Genomic DNA, 11,310 nt, shown 5'->3' on the forward strand with positions numbered 1-11,310 from the left:
GATAGTATACTTAAGTGACCCTAAAACTTCCACCAAAGAACTCCTAAACCTGATAAACAACTTCAGCAAAGTGGCTGGATATAAAATCAACTCAAACAAATCAGTAGCCTTCCTCTACTCAAAGGATAAACAGGCTGAGAAAGAAATTAGGGAAATGACACCCTTCACAATCATCACAAATAATATAAAATATCTTGGAATGAATCTAACCAAGCAAGTGAAAGATCTGTAAGACAAGAACTTCAAGTCTCTGAAGAAAGAAATAGAAGAAGATCTCAGAAGATGGAAAGATCTCCCATGCTCCTGGATTGGCAGGATTAATTTAGTAAAAATGGCCATCTTGCCAAAAGCAATCTACAGATTCAATGCAATCCCCATCAAAATTCCAAATCAATTCTTCATAGAGATAAAAAGAGCAATTTGCAAATTCATTTGTAATAACAAAAAACCCAGGATAGCAAAAACTATTCTCAACAATAAAAGAACTTCTGGGGGAATCACCATCCCTGACCTCAAGCTGTGCTACAGAGCAGTAGTGATAAAAAAAAAAAAAATATGCATGGTATTGGTACAGAGACAGGCAGGAAGATCAATGGAATAGAATTGAAGACTCAGAAATGAACCCACACACCTATGGTCACTTGATCTTTGACAAAGGAGCTAAAACTATCAAGTGGAAAAAGGACAGCATTTTCAACAAATGGTGCTGGTTCAACTGGAGGTCAGCATGTAGAAGGATGCAAATTCTTATCTCCTTGTACAAAGCTCAAGTCCAAGTGGATAAAGGACCTTCACATAAAACCAGATACACTGAAACTAACAGAAGAAAAGGTGGGGAAGACCCTCAAATACCTAGACACAGGGGGAAAGTTCCTGAACAGAACACCAATGGTTTATGCTCTAAGATCAAGAATTGACAAATGGGACCTCATAAAATTGCAAAGCTTCTGTAAGGCAAAGGACATTGTCAATAAGACAAAACAGCAACCAACAGATTGGGAAAAGATCTTTACCAACCCTACATCCGATAGAGGGCTAATATCCAAGATATACAAAGAACTCAAGAAATTAGACTCCAGACAACCAAATAACCCTAATGTAAAATGGGGTACAGAGCTAAACAAAGAATTCTTTACTGAGGAAACTCAAATGGCTGAGAAGCACCTTAAGAAATGCTCAACATCCTTAGTCATCAGGGAAATGCAAACCAAAACAACCCTGAGATACCACCTCACACCAGTCAGAATGGCTAAGATAAAAAACTCAGGTGATAGTAGATGCTGGCAAGGATGTGGAAAAAGAAAACAATTCCTCCATTGTTGGTGGGGTTGCAAGCTGGTACAACCACTCTGGAAATCAGTCTGGCGGTTCCTCAGAAAATTGGACATAGCATTACCTGAGGACACAGCTATACCACTCCTGGGCATATACCCAGAAGATGCTCCAACATATAACAAGGACACATGCTCCACTATGTTCATAGCAGCCTTATTTATAATAGACAGAAGCTGGAAAGAACCCAGATGTCCTTCAACAGAGGAATGGATAAAAAAAAAAATGTGGTACATTTACACAATGGAGTATTACTCAGCTATTAAAAAATAACAAATTTGAGAAATTCTTAGGCAAATGGATGAAACTAGAAAATATCATCCTGAGTGAGATAACTCAGTCACAAAAGAACACACATGGTATTTACTCACTGATAAGCAGATATTAGACCAAAAGCTTGAAATAGCCAAGACTCAACTCACAGACCACATGAAGCTCATGCAGAAGGAAGACCAAGTGTGGATGCCTCGGTCCTACTTAGAAGAAGTAACAAAAATACTCAAGGGAGCAAATATGGAGACAAAGTGTGGGACAGAAACTGGAGGGGCCGTTTGGAGACCATTCCACCTGGGTATTTCCCATGTGCAGTCACCAAAGGTAGACACTGATGTGGACGGCAGGAAGTGCATGCTGACAAGAGCCTGATATAGCTGTCTCCTTAGAGGTCTGGCAAAGGCTGACACATGCAGAGGTGCATGCTCACAGCTAACCACTGATCTGATCAAGAGTTTCCCAACGGAGAAATTAGAGAGAAGACTGAAGGGGCAGAAAGGGTTTGCAGCCCCATGAGGAGATCAACAATACCAACCAACCAGAGCTCCCCAGCCTAAACCACCAGCCTGGGAGCACATAGGGAGGGACCCATGACTCCATCTGTACATATAGGGGAGGATGGGCTTGTCAGGCATAGGAGGGACAGGAGATCCTCGGTCCCATGAAGGCTGAACACTGAGTGGGGCAGAATTGAGGGTGGGGAGGTGGGAGTGGGGGGTAGGTGGGGGCACATCCTCATAGAAGCATGAGGAGGGGGATAGGCTAGGTGGTTCCCAGGTGGTGGGGGGAATGGGGGTAAGGGGATAAAATCTGAAATGTTAATATAATAGCCAATAAAAAAAAAAGAAAGAAAGAAACCACAGAGCTCACCTTTAGAAGTTTGGCTCACTGAGAAAGCACAGCTAGACCCTTTTAGCCTGCACAGAGCCACATTCCCATGGAGATCAGGCAAACAAGTGACACTGTTTGGACATGTAAGAGAGCTGGTGAGAGGGAAGCAGTTCAGAACCACAGACGGCCTCTCTGTTCTTAAAGGACATTTGTATAGTATTGACTACTTTGTCCCAAGTCTTAAAGTGGAAACAATGTACCTAGAGTCTTACCAAAATGCAGACTGCACCTGCAGGGGTGAGGCAGGGTCCTCTGCACTTCCTAGCTAGCTCCTCTATGATAATCTAATGGTGGGACCACAACATACACCGGCCTCCAGCCTCTGTTATCTTCTTCATGAGTGGAGACCCTCAGTCAGCACGGTGTGAACAGAGGAGCTGTGGACACCAGGGTTCTCTCCACCTCTCCCCACTGAGGGTAGCTCTAACACTTAGCGACATACTGCTCTTTTTGTCGCTTTACACTCACCTGAAGAACCTGTGAAAACACCAAAGTTGCAGGCTCCTAAATTCAGAGTCATTAATCCCTAATGTGGTGGAAATGTAAATTAAGCAGCCTTTGCTCGGCGCAAAGGAGAGGTTGTATGATTGTCTGGCTTTTCTGCAGGTTTTATCGCAGGAGATTTTTGTCTCCCTGAGGACACCTTTCCTGGAGTCTTTTCCATTGTCATGACCCGTTGCTAGCTTCCCATTTGTCCATGAGACAGGAATACATGAACTGCCAAACATGGCCAACAAACAGCACAGCACTCCGAAAAAAAAAAAGAAAGAAAAAAAGAAAGTGAGTGAAACCAGGATGTGAAGGCAGCTGGGAAGCCACCGGCTCTTGGGTTTGGGCCCTACCTCACTATGACCCTGCTGCCCCACAATAGGGCTCAAAGCCCTCAGAGTGACCCTGGTTCAAGCCCCAAACAGAGTGCTTACAGACACCACAGACACAGTTGTTTCATTCTTAGTTTTGTTAAAAAACAAAAACAAACAAACAACGCTGATAAATCAGGACTAGGTTTAGGAGTGGTGGTGACACAGAGAAGCATAGATAGGGTGGGCCAAGGTGTCAGGGGTGGTTGGTAGTGTTTCCTCCTGACCCCGTGTCCTCTTCTACAACAGACTGCCACAGTCCAGAATGGGTGAATCCTCTACCATGTCCGCTCAACTGAAGAAAAAACAGTCAGTTACAATAAGATACAAAATGGAAACACACACACACACACACACACACACACATACACGCACCCACGCACGCACATGCACGCACACATGCATGCATGCACACATGCACATGAAGGCAGCACTCACTGTAGGAGGAAATGTCGATCTCATCGGGCAGCTCACTGATGTTGACCTTGAAATGGTCTTGCACGTCATTCAGGATCTTGGCATCTTTCTCGTCTGACACAAATGTGATGGCCAAGCCCTTGGTGCCAGATCAGCCTGCTCAGGCCACCTGGAAGGAGAAGGGGAAGACTGCAAGCCTCATAGGGAAGACAGAGGAGAGGAAGGTGCAGAGCACACACACAGGCAGTGGGGGTGAGATTGGGCAGCTTACCCTGTGCAGGTAGGTGTCCGAGTCCTCGGGCATGTCATAGTTGAACATGATGTTCACACGCTCAATGTCCATGCCTCGGCCAAACAGGTTGGTAGCCACAAGAATCCTCCGCTGAAAATCCTTGAACTGCTGATACCGAGAGAGCCTTTGTGAGAGAAAATGAGAGGGTTGAGACTCCCTTCTCTCCACACCGCTTCCCCCTCAGGACAGGACATGGACACATGGACAGACAAACACACAAGGACACATGGCCGCCCACCTGCCTGCCTCTAACCCACCTCTCCTCCTGGGGCATTCCACGGTGGATAGCAATGGCTGGGAAGTTCTGCTCCACTAGAAGCTGGGCCAGGGTGATGCAGCGCTGCACGGACTTCACAAAGATCACCACCTGAGGGAGCACGGGCGTGATGTATGTGTACCACCTGAGGGAGCACCGGTGTGGTGTATGCACACCACCTGAGGGAGCACGGGCGTGATGTATGTGCACCACCTGAGGGAGCATGGGTGTGATACTTGTACCAGTTTTTTACAGTCAGGCTCAGGTGTGTGGACTGCCTGCACACAGGCTTGTGCATGCACGCCTGGTGCCTGTGGAGGCCAGCAGAGGACACTGGACCCTCTTCTTCCACCAGCTGTAATTACGTGATTGGGAGCTGACATAGGCATTGAGAATTGAACTTGGGAATTCCTGGAAGAACAAAGTGCTCTAAACTCTGAGTCACTTCCCCAGACCCAGAAATCTCACTTTTGAAGTTTTTAAAATCTCTGTGTGCATGGTTTTGTGAATATATGACAGGTGTACATGGGTGCACTTTCAAGAGTGTGTTCAATCACCAGGGCAGTTATATGGACAGGTGCTGTGCACTCAGTGTGCGTCCTCTGAAGGGCAGAAAGTCTGAGGCAAGGCTTCTCTATTAGCCCTAGTTGTCTGAAACACATTATGTAGACCAGGCTGGCCCCAAACTTGTATTCAGAGATCCACCTGTCTCTGTCCAGCGCTTGGGATTAAAGAGGTATGCTAACACATCTGGCAGAATTTTTATTTTATTTTATTTTATTTTATTTTTTTGCTTTTCAAGGCAGCACTTCTCTGTGCAGTCCTGGCTGTCCTGGAACTCACCCTGTAGACCACTCTGTAGACCTGAGAGCTGCCAGCCTCTGCCTCCTGAATGCTGGGTTTAAAGGCGTGTGCCACCACCTCCCTGACCTGGCACAATTTCTAAAGGAATTCCTTCCACAGTCCCTTATTCCAACACAGATATCCCTACACAGATGTTTTTTTCTGCTCTTCAACCTGACTGCATGTACATCTGTCTAGGCCTTAATGTCTGAACATCTTGGCCTCTGAGCTGCGTGGACACGAGACCTCAAACCAGCACTCACAAGGGCAAGGCAACCTGTGAACATGTTAATAATGAGAACTACAGACTAGAAAACCAAATGATCTTCAAACACCAAGACCCCCACAGCTCTACAGCGGCCTAGCACAGCCGCCAGGCTCGCTCTGAGGTGTCAGGTGCCTGCAAAGCTCTTCTCTGCTTATTGATGTCATCAAGTACTCTACCTCGCTCTTACCCAACTGCATCTTCCCACTTCAGACTTGCGCCATCCACTGCTTCACCTACACGGCCTGTCAATCACAGGCTACTTCTACACAGGCTTCTGCACAGCTGGAGATGTGCAGTGCTCACGCCACTCAGACCCTCGATACTGACCTGGTTGAACTCGAGGACATCGAGAAGGTCAAAGAGCTTCCAGTTCTTCTCGTTGTCCTTCAGTTTCACGTAGTATTGCTGCAACCCGTGCAGCGTCAACTTGGTCTCATCATCCACAAAGATCTCCATAGGCTGAGGGGGAGGAGGGGTGGAGCAAGAGGAGGGCAGAGTGGGGGAGTTAAACTGGGAGGGTGGAGGACGCTGATCTCCAGTACACCCCATGGAAAGATGGGGAGGAGAGAGAAGACTGAAAACCCTTCCCCACCACAAAGAATACTCTGTGCTGAGGTCTCTTTCCAGCTAGATCTGATAGCATCCACATCAATTAAATTTTAAGCCCAGCTGACAATGGTTAGAGATGGGAGCTCTGCACAGAGCAAGGTGCCCAATACCAGGTGGAAGTGGCGGAGCAAAGATAACAGGGCATCGTGCTCAAGGGAAGAGCATGGCCAGAACACCAGGAGAGGCAGTGATGTCACCAGAACAGGCAGGGACAACTGCCCCACTCAACTGTCCTCTCTGCACTTTGGCAAATGTCCTCAAGACCAGAAGGTTGCACTGGACACCATCAAAAGCCACTTAATAGCCAGGCATCGGCAGCACAGACCCCAGCTCTCGGGTGGTTGAGGTAGTACATTCTCTAAAATGTCACTAAAGAGGAGCAAACACGGCTCAGGGTGAGAGACACCTGCTCAGAACCACCAGATCTGCTTTAGAAGAGAATGGCCTCTGAATTCAGTGAAAACCATCTACAGTTGGGGAATTGGGGACAAAGGGTCCCAGACAACAGAACTGCAGCCTCCCTCACCCACACCTGCCTCAGCCAGGCCAGGCCAGCTCTGAGCTCTAACTCAGCACAACTTGCCCTTTTCCTCTCTTCTCTCCTGGTACCAGGCAACACCCTAAGCAGCTCCTCCTACCTGACCCGCTGAGTCCCAGCCCCTGCAGATGCCCTCAGACCTCCATCCCTGAGCCTGCCTGCTTTCTTGAACTCCTAACTAGAGGGCATGGTGTCTCTTTCTCTCTCCATCTCCCTCCTCTCAGCAGCTGTGAGATTTATAGCTCAGCTGCCACTTTCTCTTCAGTTCTAATACAAAGATCTTTTAGCATCAAAGGTGAAAAGAGCAACGGAAAGGAAATCGCCTCACATTTTATAAAAAATAAAACATCCCCATCCCTAACCCTTGAAGGAAAGGAAGGAGCATAAACAGAGGCAGACAGTGAACTCCAGGCTGGACTTGCCCTACTCTCCACACTGTCTTGAGAGACAGTTTACACAGCCAGGGACCAAGGCGAGGGTCACAGAAACCTCTTCCAGAAGGCAGGCTCCTCAAATAAGTCCCACAGCTGCCTCCTAATTCTGCCCCAGCCCAGCCCCACAGAAAGCCATCTTCTCAAGGGAAGGCCTGGGAAGAGTGGAAGGATCCACTGCTCCGTCTCTCCACTGACACCCACTTGGTCACTTGTCAGTACAGCTTCCCATTTGATGTTTCCTATAACCCTCATTTTAAAAAAATGAGAGAAAAAAAATCCACCATCCCACTCAGGACACTTCCTCCCCCAACAAGTATGGGGAAAATGGGGTACAGCATATTAGGTTCAGGAAAAAACCGGGAACAGAAAAAGAGGCTGGATGGGTCCTCAGCATCCTGGTCAGGCTCCCCGTGGCCTCCGCGGCTGCTCCACTGCTCGCAGGTCTGCATCTGTCGTCGTGCCTCGGCGCTTCTCTGCTGCCAGCTCACATCAACCAAGGCTCCGGTGGGCGCAGGGAGGTATGGGAGGGAAGAAGTAGGGGACTGGGGGGTTGACGTGCCAAAGGCCCCCGCTCCTGGAGGTTGGGAGGGGCCAATTCATGGTGCTGTTTGTCTGTTCTTCTTCTGGACAGGCCCTGCACCTGACTGTCCCTCTCTCGCTCTCCTGCCACTGACTGTAGAGTTTCGGTGAGCAGAGGCTCCAGCTGAATGCTCCATGCCACCTGGAGGGTGCGTGGCTGAAGGGGGTGTGTAGGAGACGGTGGGAGGGTGATAGGGCACACCACTTTGCCCTACCCCCACAGGGAGAAGAGGTTCAAAAATGTCGTGATCAAAAAATGTCAAACACTACCCGCTCTCACGTTAACCCGACCAAGTCTTCCGGAGTTTCCCTGGCACGCGCAGACCCTATCACTAACTGTCTCTGCCTCTGTGTTTTTCTTCAAGGAGTTGTTGCTCCCAGATGGGCATAAGCTCCCTTCTTGGTGCTTGAAGGACAAGGGAGTCTGGAAGAAGAGGGCGAGGAGGGGGAGGAGGCAGCTGGTGGGGAGTGGAGGGAGAGAAGGTAGAAGGGTATTTACATCTTGCATGAACTTGTGGCAGACTGGGCAGGTCTCTTTGCTCAAGGTAGCACTGAACATCATGACCTGCTTCTCATGGGGGGTTATGCGAAAAATTTCCTGGACATCCCGACGCATGTCTGCAAAAAAAATTCACAGAAGATAATGAGTCAGTGACTTAAGGCTGGTGAGGCCAATGAAACTCTGAGGGAAGCCACTGCAGAGATGTGGCGTTTCCATGATCTCAGGAACAAGCCAGGCTTTGTGGGACATGTCTGTAACCCCAGCACTTAGGAGGTCCTGGCTGGAGGACCAGGAGCTCTGTATACTAGTAACAACATGGAGTTAGGAATGCACTTAGAAAAAGACTTGGGGTCAAGTTCCACTCCTGTGTTCAGACAAGAAATTGACTGAACCTAAAGTCCAAATTTACAAAGTGGGGACAAAGCTCACCAGAGGCTCAGGGAACAGTGGCCCTTAAACATGGAGTATGATGCTGGACAGAGGCCCAGCAGTGAAGGGCGCCTGCTGCTCTTACAGAAGACCCACATTAGGTTCCAGCTCCCACAACTGCCTGTAACTTAGCTGCAGGGGTTCAATGCCTCTGTCCTCCTCTATGGGCACAGGCATGCATGCACACATACACATTTAAAAACAATAAACTCACATCTGTAATCCCAGAACTCAGGAGATAAAGGCAGGCAGATCTCTGAGTTTGAGGTCAGCCTGGTCTCTAACATAACAAGTTCCAGGCTAACCAGTGCTATGAGGTAAGACCTATACATACACATTGTCTCCAAGAAAACTCGCACACACCTCTGAAGGCCCTTTCCTGAGCTGCTCTCCCTATGCCTGTCTAAGAAGGGATGAACCACACCTCTCAGAGCAGGCTCGCCATATATGGAGTTGTTTTTCCCCCCAAGCAATGAAAGGCGAGAGCAGAGCTGCTTCCCACATAGTTGGTTATATGCTGTCGTACGGACTCTGGGAATGAAACCCAGGTCCTCTGCAAGAGCAGCCAGTGCTCTTAACTAAGGAGCCATTTCTCTAGCACTCCCCAGTGAAACTCTTAATGAAAATTGTCTTTTAACCCCACTTGGAACGCTACAACATGGAACACATGATCTCCTGTGAACATTTACCAGATGAATTCCAGAGTTTAACTCCAGAAACCTGCACATGTGTGAATCCTGATCACGCATGCTATACTGGGATACAAGGGCAGGCACCTGCTGCTCTAGTGTAACACCCAGTAAGTACGTGGTCCATCCCTAAGGGGGGGACGGTGGTGATGACGTGTGGTGTCAGCACATTCTATTACCTGCTACAGAAAGGAGAGCACAAGGCTGAGCACACGGCCTCGCTGCACAGCACAGCACAGCACCAGGGGAAGAGAAGAAAGCCCAGAGCCATCAGTCATGGGTGATAGATAAGAGTTGTCCTTGCACACAAGTGCTCCTGTGTCAAACATACATCATTTGGCTCAAAGGGCGGCTCCCCAAACCACCTGAGCTGGGGCCTGGGCACGGCCACTCACTGAGCTGTTCAAGCATCTTGTCACATTCGTCCAAGATAAAGTGTTTAATGTGTTTGAGGTTCAGGCTCTTATTTCAAGCCAGGGCTAGAATTCGGCCAGGAGTCCCCACGACAATGTGTGGGCAGTTCTTCTTCAGCACCTCTTCATCCTTCTTGATAGACAGACCGCCAAAAAACACTGCCACCTGTCAACCAACAGGAAAGTCTCACAAGAAAGGACCATGTTCCAGCCTCCCAAGTTCCCATTCTCTCCCCATCCCTTTGCTTGAGACAAGGCCTCACTGTATACTGGCTGGCCTAGAACCCACTTTGTACATCAGCCTGTCTGTCACCCAAGTGCAGATTAAAGGCAGTGGGCCACCCTGCCCATACCAGTGTGCTCATTCTGTAGTTGCCTGCAGTGACTCCTGTGTCTCCCTCGGGTAAGAAACAAAGTGACTTGCTCAGCTCCACAGGGCTTGGGGATAGAGGAGGGGGACACTCAGCTTCTCTGCCTCCACTCAAACGCTGAGACAGGGTCACTCTACACAGCCCTAGCTGCTCTACACAATGAGGCACATGTGACTCTAAAGTCAGCTTCCTTACACAAATGAAGAAAGCAGGAAGCAACCAAGGAAGTGCATGGTGCCACCAAACAAACAAAACCAGAAGCAAGCTCTCCTAACTGAACTGTCATTTAGACAGTCGAGCTGGCCTGGAGCCTTAGCTTCCTGAGTGCCTGAGATAAAAGTCACACTGTGTGTAAACCACTAGGTGAGTGTGAGCTGTGACACTAGGTGAGTGTGAGCTGTGACACTAGGTGTGTGAGCTATGACACTAGGTGAGTGTGAGCTGTGACACTAGGTGAGTTTGTGAGCTGTGACTCTGTGTGAGTGTGAGCGGTGACACTAGGTGAGTGTGAACTGTGACACTCACTCAGGCCTGAGCCACCTAACTACCCTGCAGAGAAGGTCTGAATAGGAGAAGCCCTGGTGCCTCAGGGTCACTGTGTCCAAGAGAAGGAGCTTCCCAATCTGTCCCCACAGTCCTCAGTCTACCCAAGCGTCTGATGTCCTCCAGCACCAATGCAGTATTGGTAACATAACCCACACATGGAAAGTTCCAGATGCCCTGTGTAGGCTTATATTGTCCAAAACTTACTTTAATAAGATTACTTAAAAGTTTTAACCTCTCTTTTAGCTCACCACCCACCCGAGGTAGTAGAAAAGAAAGGTTAACAGGGCAAAGGAGGGTGTGGACCTGTTTAGAAATAGTTCTTTGGGGGTGAGTCCAATCTGCTTTGTCAGGATATCAGCAGTTGAGTTCACAGGAGTCAGCAATGGCAGTTCAATCTAGAAGAAACTCTGAGGCTCTACCAATTGGCCTGAGTCTGCAGAAGCAGGAAGAAGCTGCTGGAACACCACCAGAAGTTCTTTGGTTCATTTCTTTCTCCAATGTTATGACAAATGATCATCATCAAAGAAGGCAAGGCAAAACAATGCCACAGCATCGGCAGTGAAGACCAGCATCAGCAAAGAGTGGCAAGTCGAACCAATGCCACACAGCATTGTCTGCCATCTGTTGAGTTATATTTATACTCTTTCCAAACGTCATGTGTTCTCCAAAAGAATATCTCTCAAGCTCTAGCAAAATATCACATGCCCCTTTCCAGGCAGCTTCCAGAAAAACACCACATGTCTGCTTCAGCAAAACATCCTCTCATAA

General features: G+C 48.4%; 1 protein-coding gene and 1 non-coding gene across 2 annotated transcripts; both read right to left on the minus strand.

Moving 5' to 3' along the window:
- Positions 1-3,442: 3,442 nt before the first annotated feature.
- LOC117724264 (spliceosome RNA helicase DDX39B-like) lies at positions 3,443-7,889 on the minus strand. The gene is made up of 5 exons (XM_076916723.1): positions 5,760-7,889; positions 4,323-4,432; positions 4,045-4,189; positions 3,795-3,942; positions 3,443-3,651 (listed from the first exon to the last, which is right to left on the minus strand). The coding sequence occupies exons 1-4, from the start codon at positions 5,979-5,981 to the stop codon at positions 3,934-3,936; spliced, it is 486 nt and encodes a 161-aa protein (XP_076772838.1). The 5' UTR covers positions 5,982-7,889; the 3' UTR covers positions 3,443-3,651; positions 3,795-3,933.
- Positions 7,890-9,477: 1,588 nt separating this feature from the next.
- Positions 9,478-9,553, minus strand: LOC117725003 (small nucleolar RNA SNORD83). Its single transcript, XR_004608871.1, has one exon. It is a non-coding gene; the product is annotated as a small nucleolar RNA SNORD83 (small nucleolar RNA).
- Between the last annotated feature and the right edge of the window lie 1,757 nt (positions 9,554-11,310).

The sequence above is a fragment of the Arvicanthis niloticus genome, chromosome 20 (genome assembly GCF_011762505.2).
Source record: "Arvicanthis niloticus isolate mArvNil1 chromosome 20, mArvNil1.pat.X, whole genome shotgun sequence".
NCBI classification, from domain to species: Eukaryota; Metazoa; Chordata; class Mammalia; order Rodentia; family Muridae; genus Arvicanthis; species Arvicanthis niloticus.

Excerpts from the sequence above, each read along its gene's own strand:
- LOC117724264 (XM_076916723.1), bottom strand. The coding sequence starts at position 5,981 with ATGGGGTGTACTGGAGATCAGCGTCCTCCACCCTCCCAGTTTAACTCC. Across the intron at positions 4,433-5,759 it reads ATGTCCTCGAGTTCAACCAG|GTGGTGATCTTTGTGAAGTC; the intron begins GTCAGTATCGAG and ends GTGCTCCCTCAG. Across the intron at positions 4,190-4,322 it reads GGAATGCCCCAGGAGGAGAG|GCTCTCTCGGTATCAGCAGT; the intron begins GTGGGTTAGAGG and ends TCTCTCACAAAG.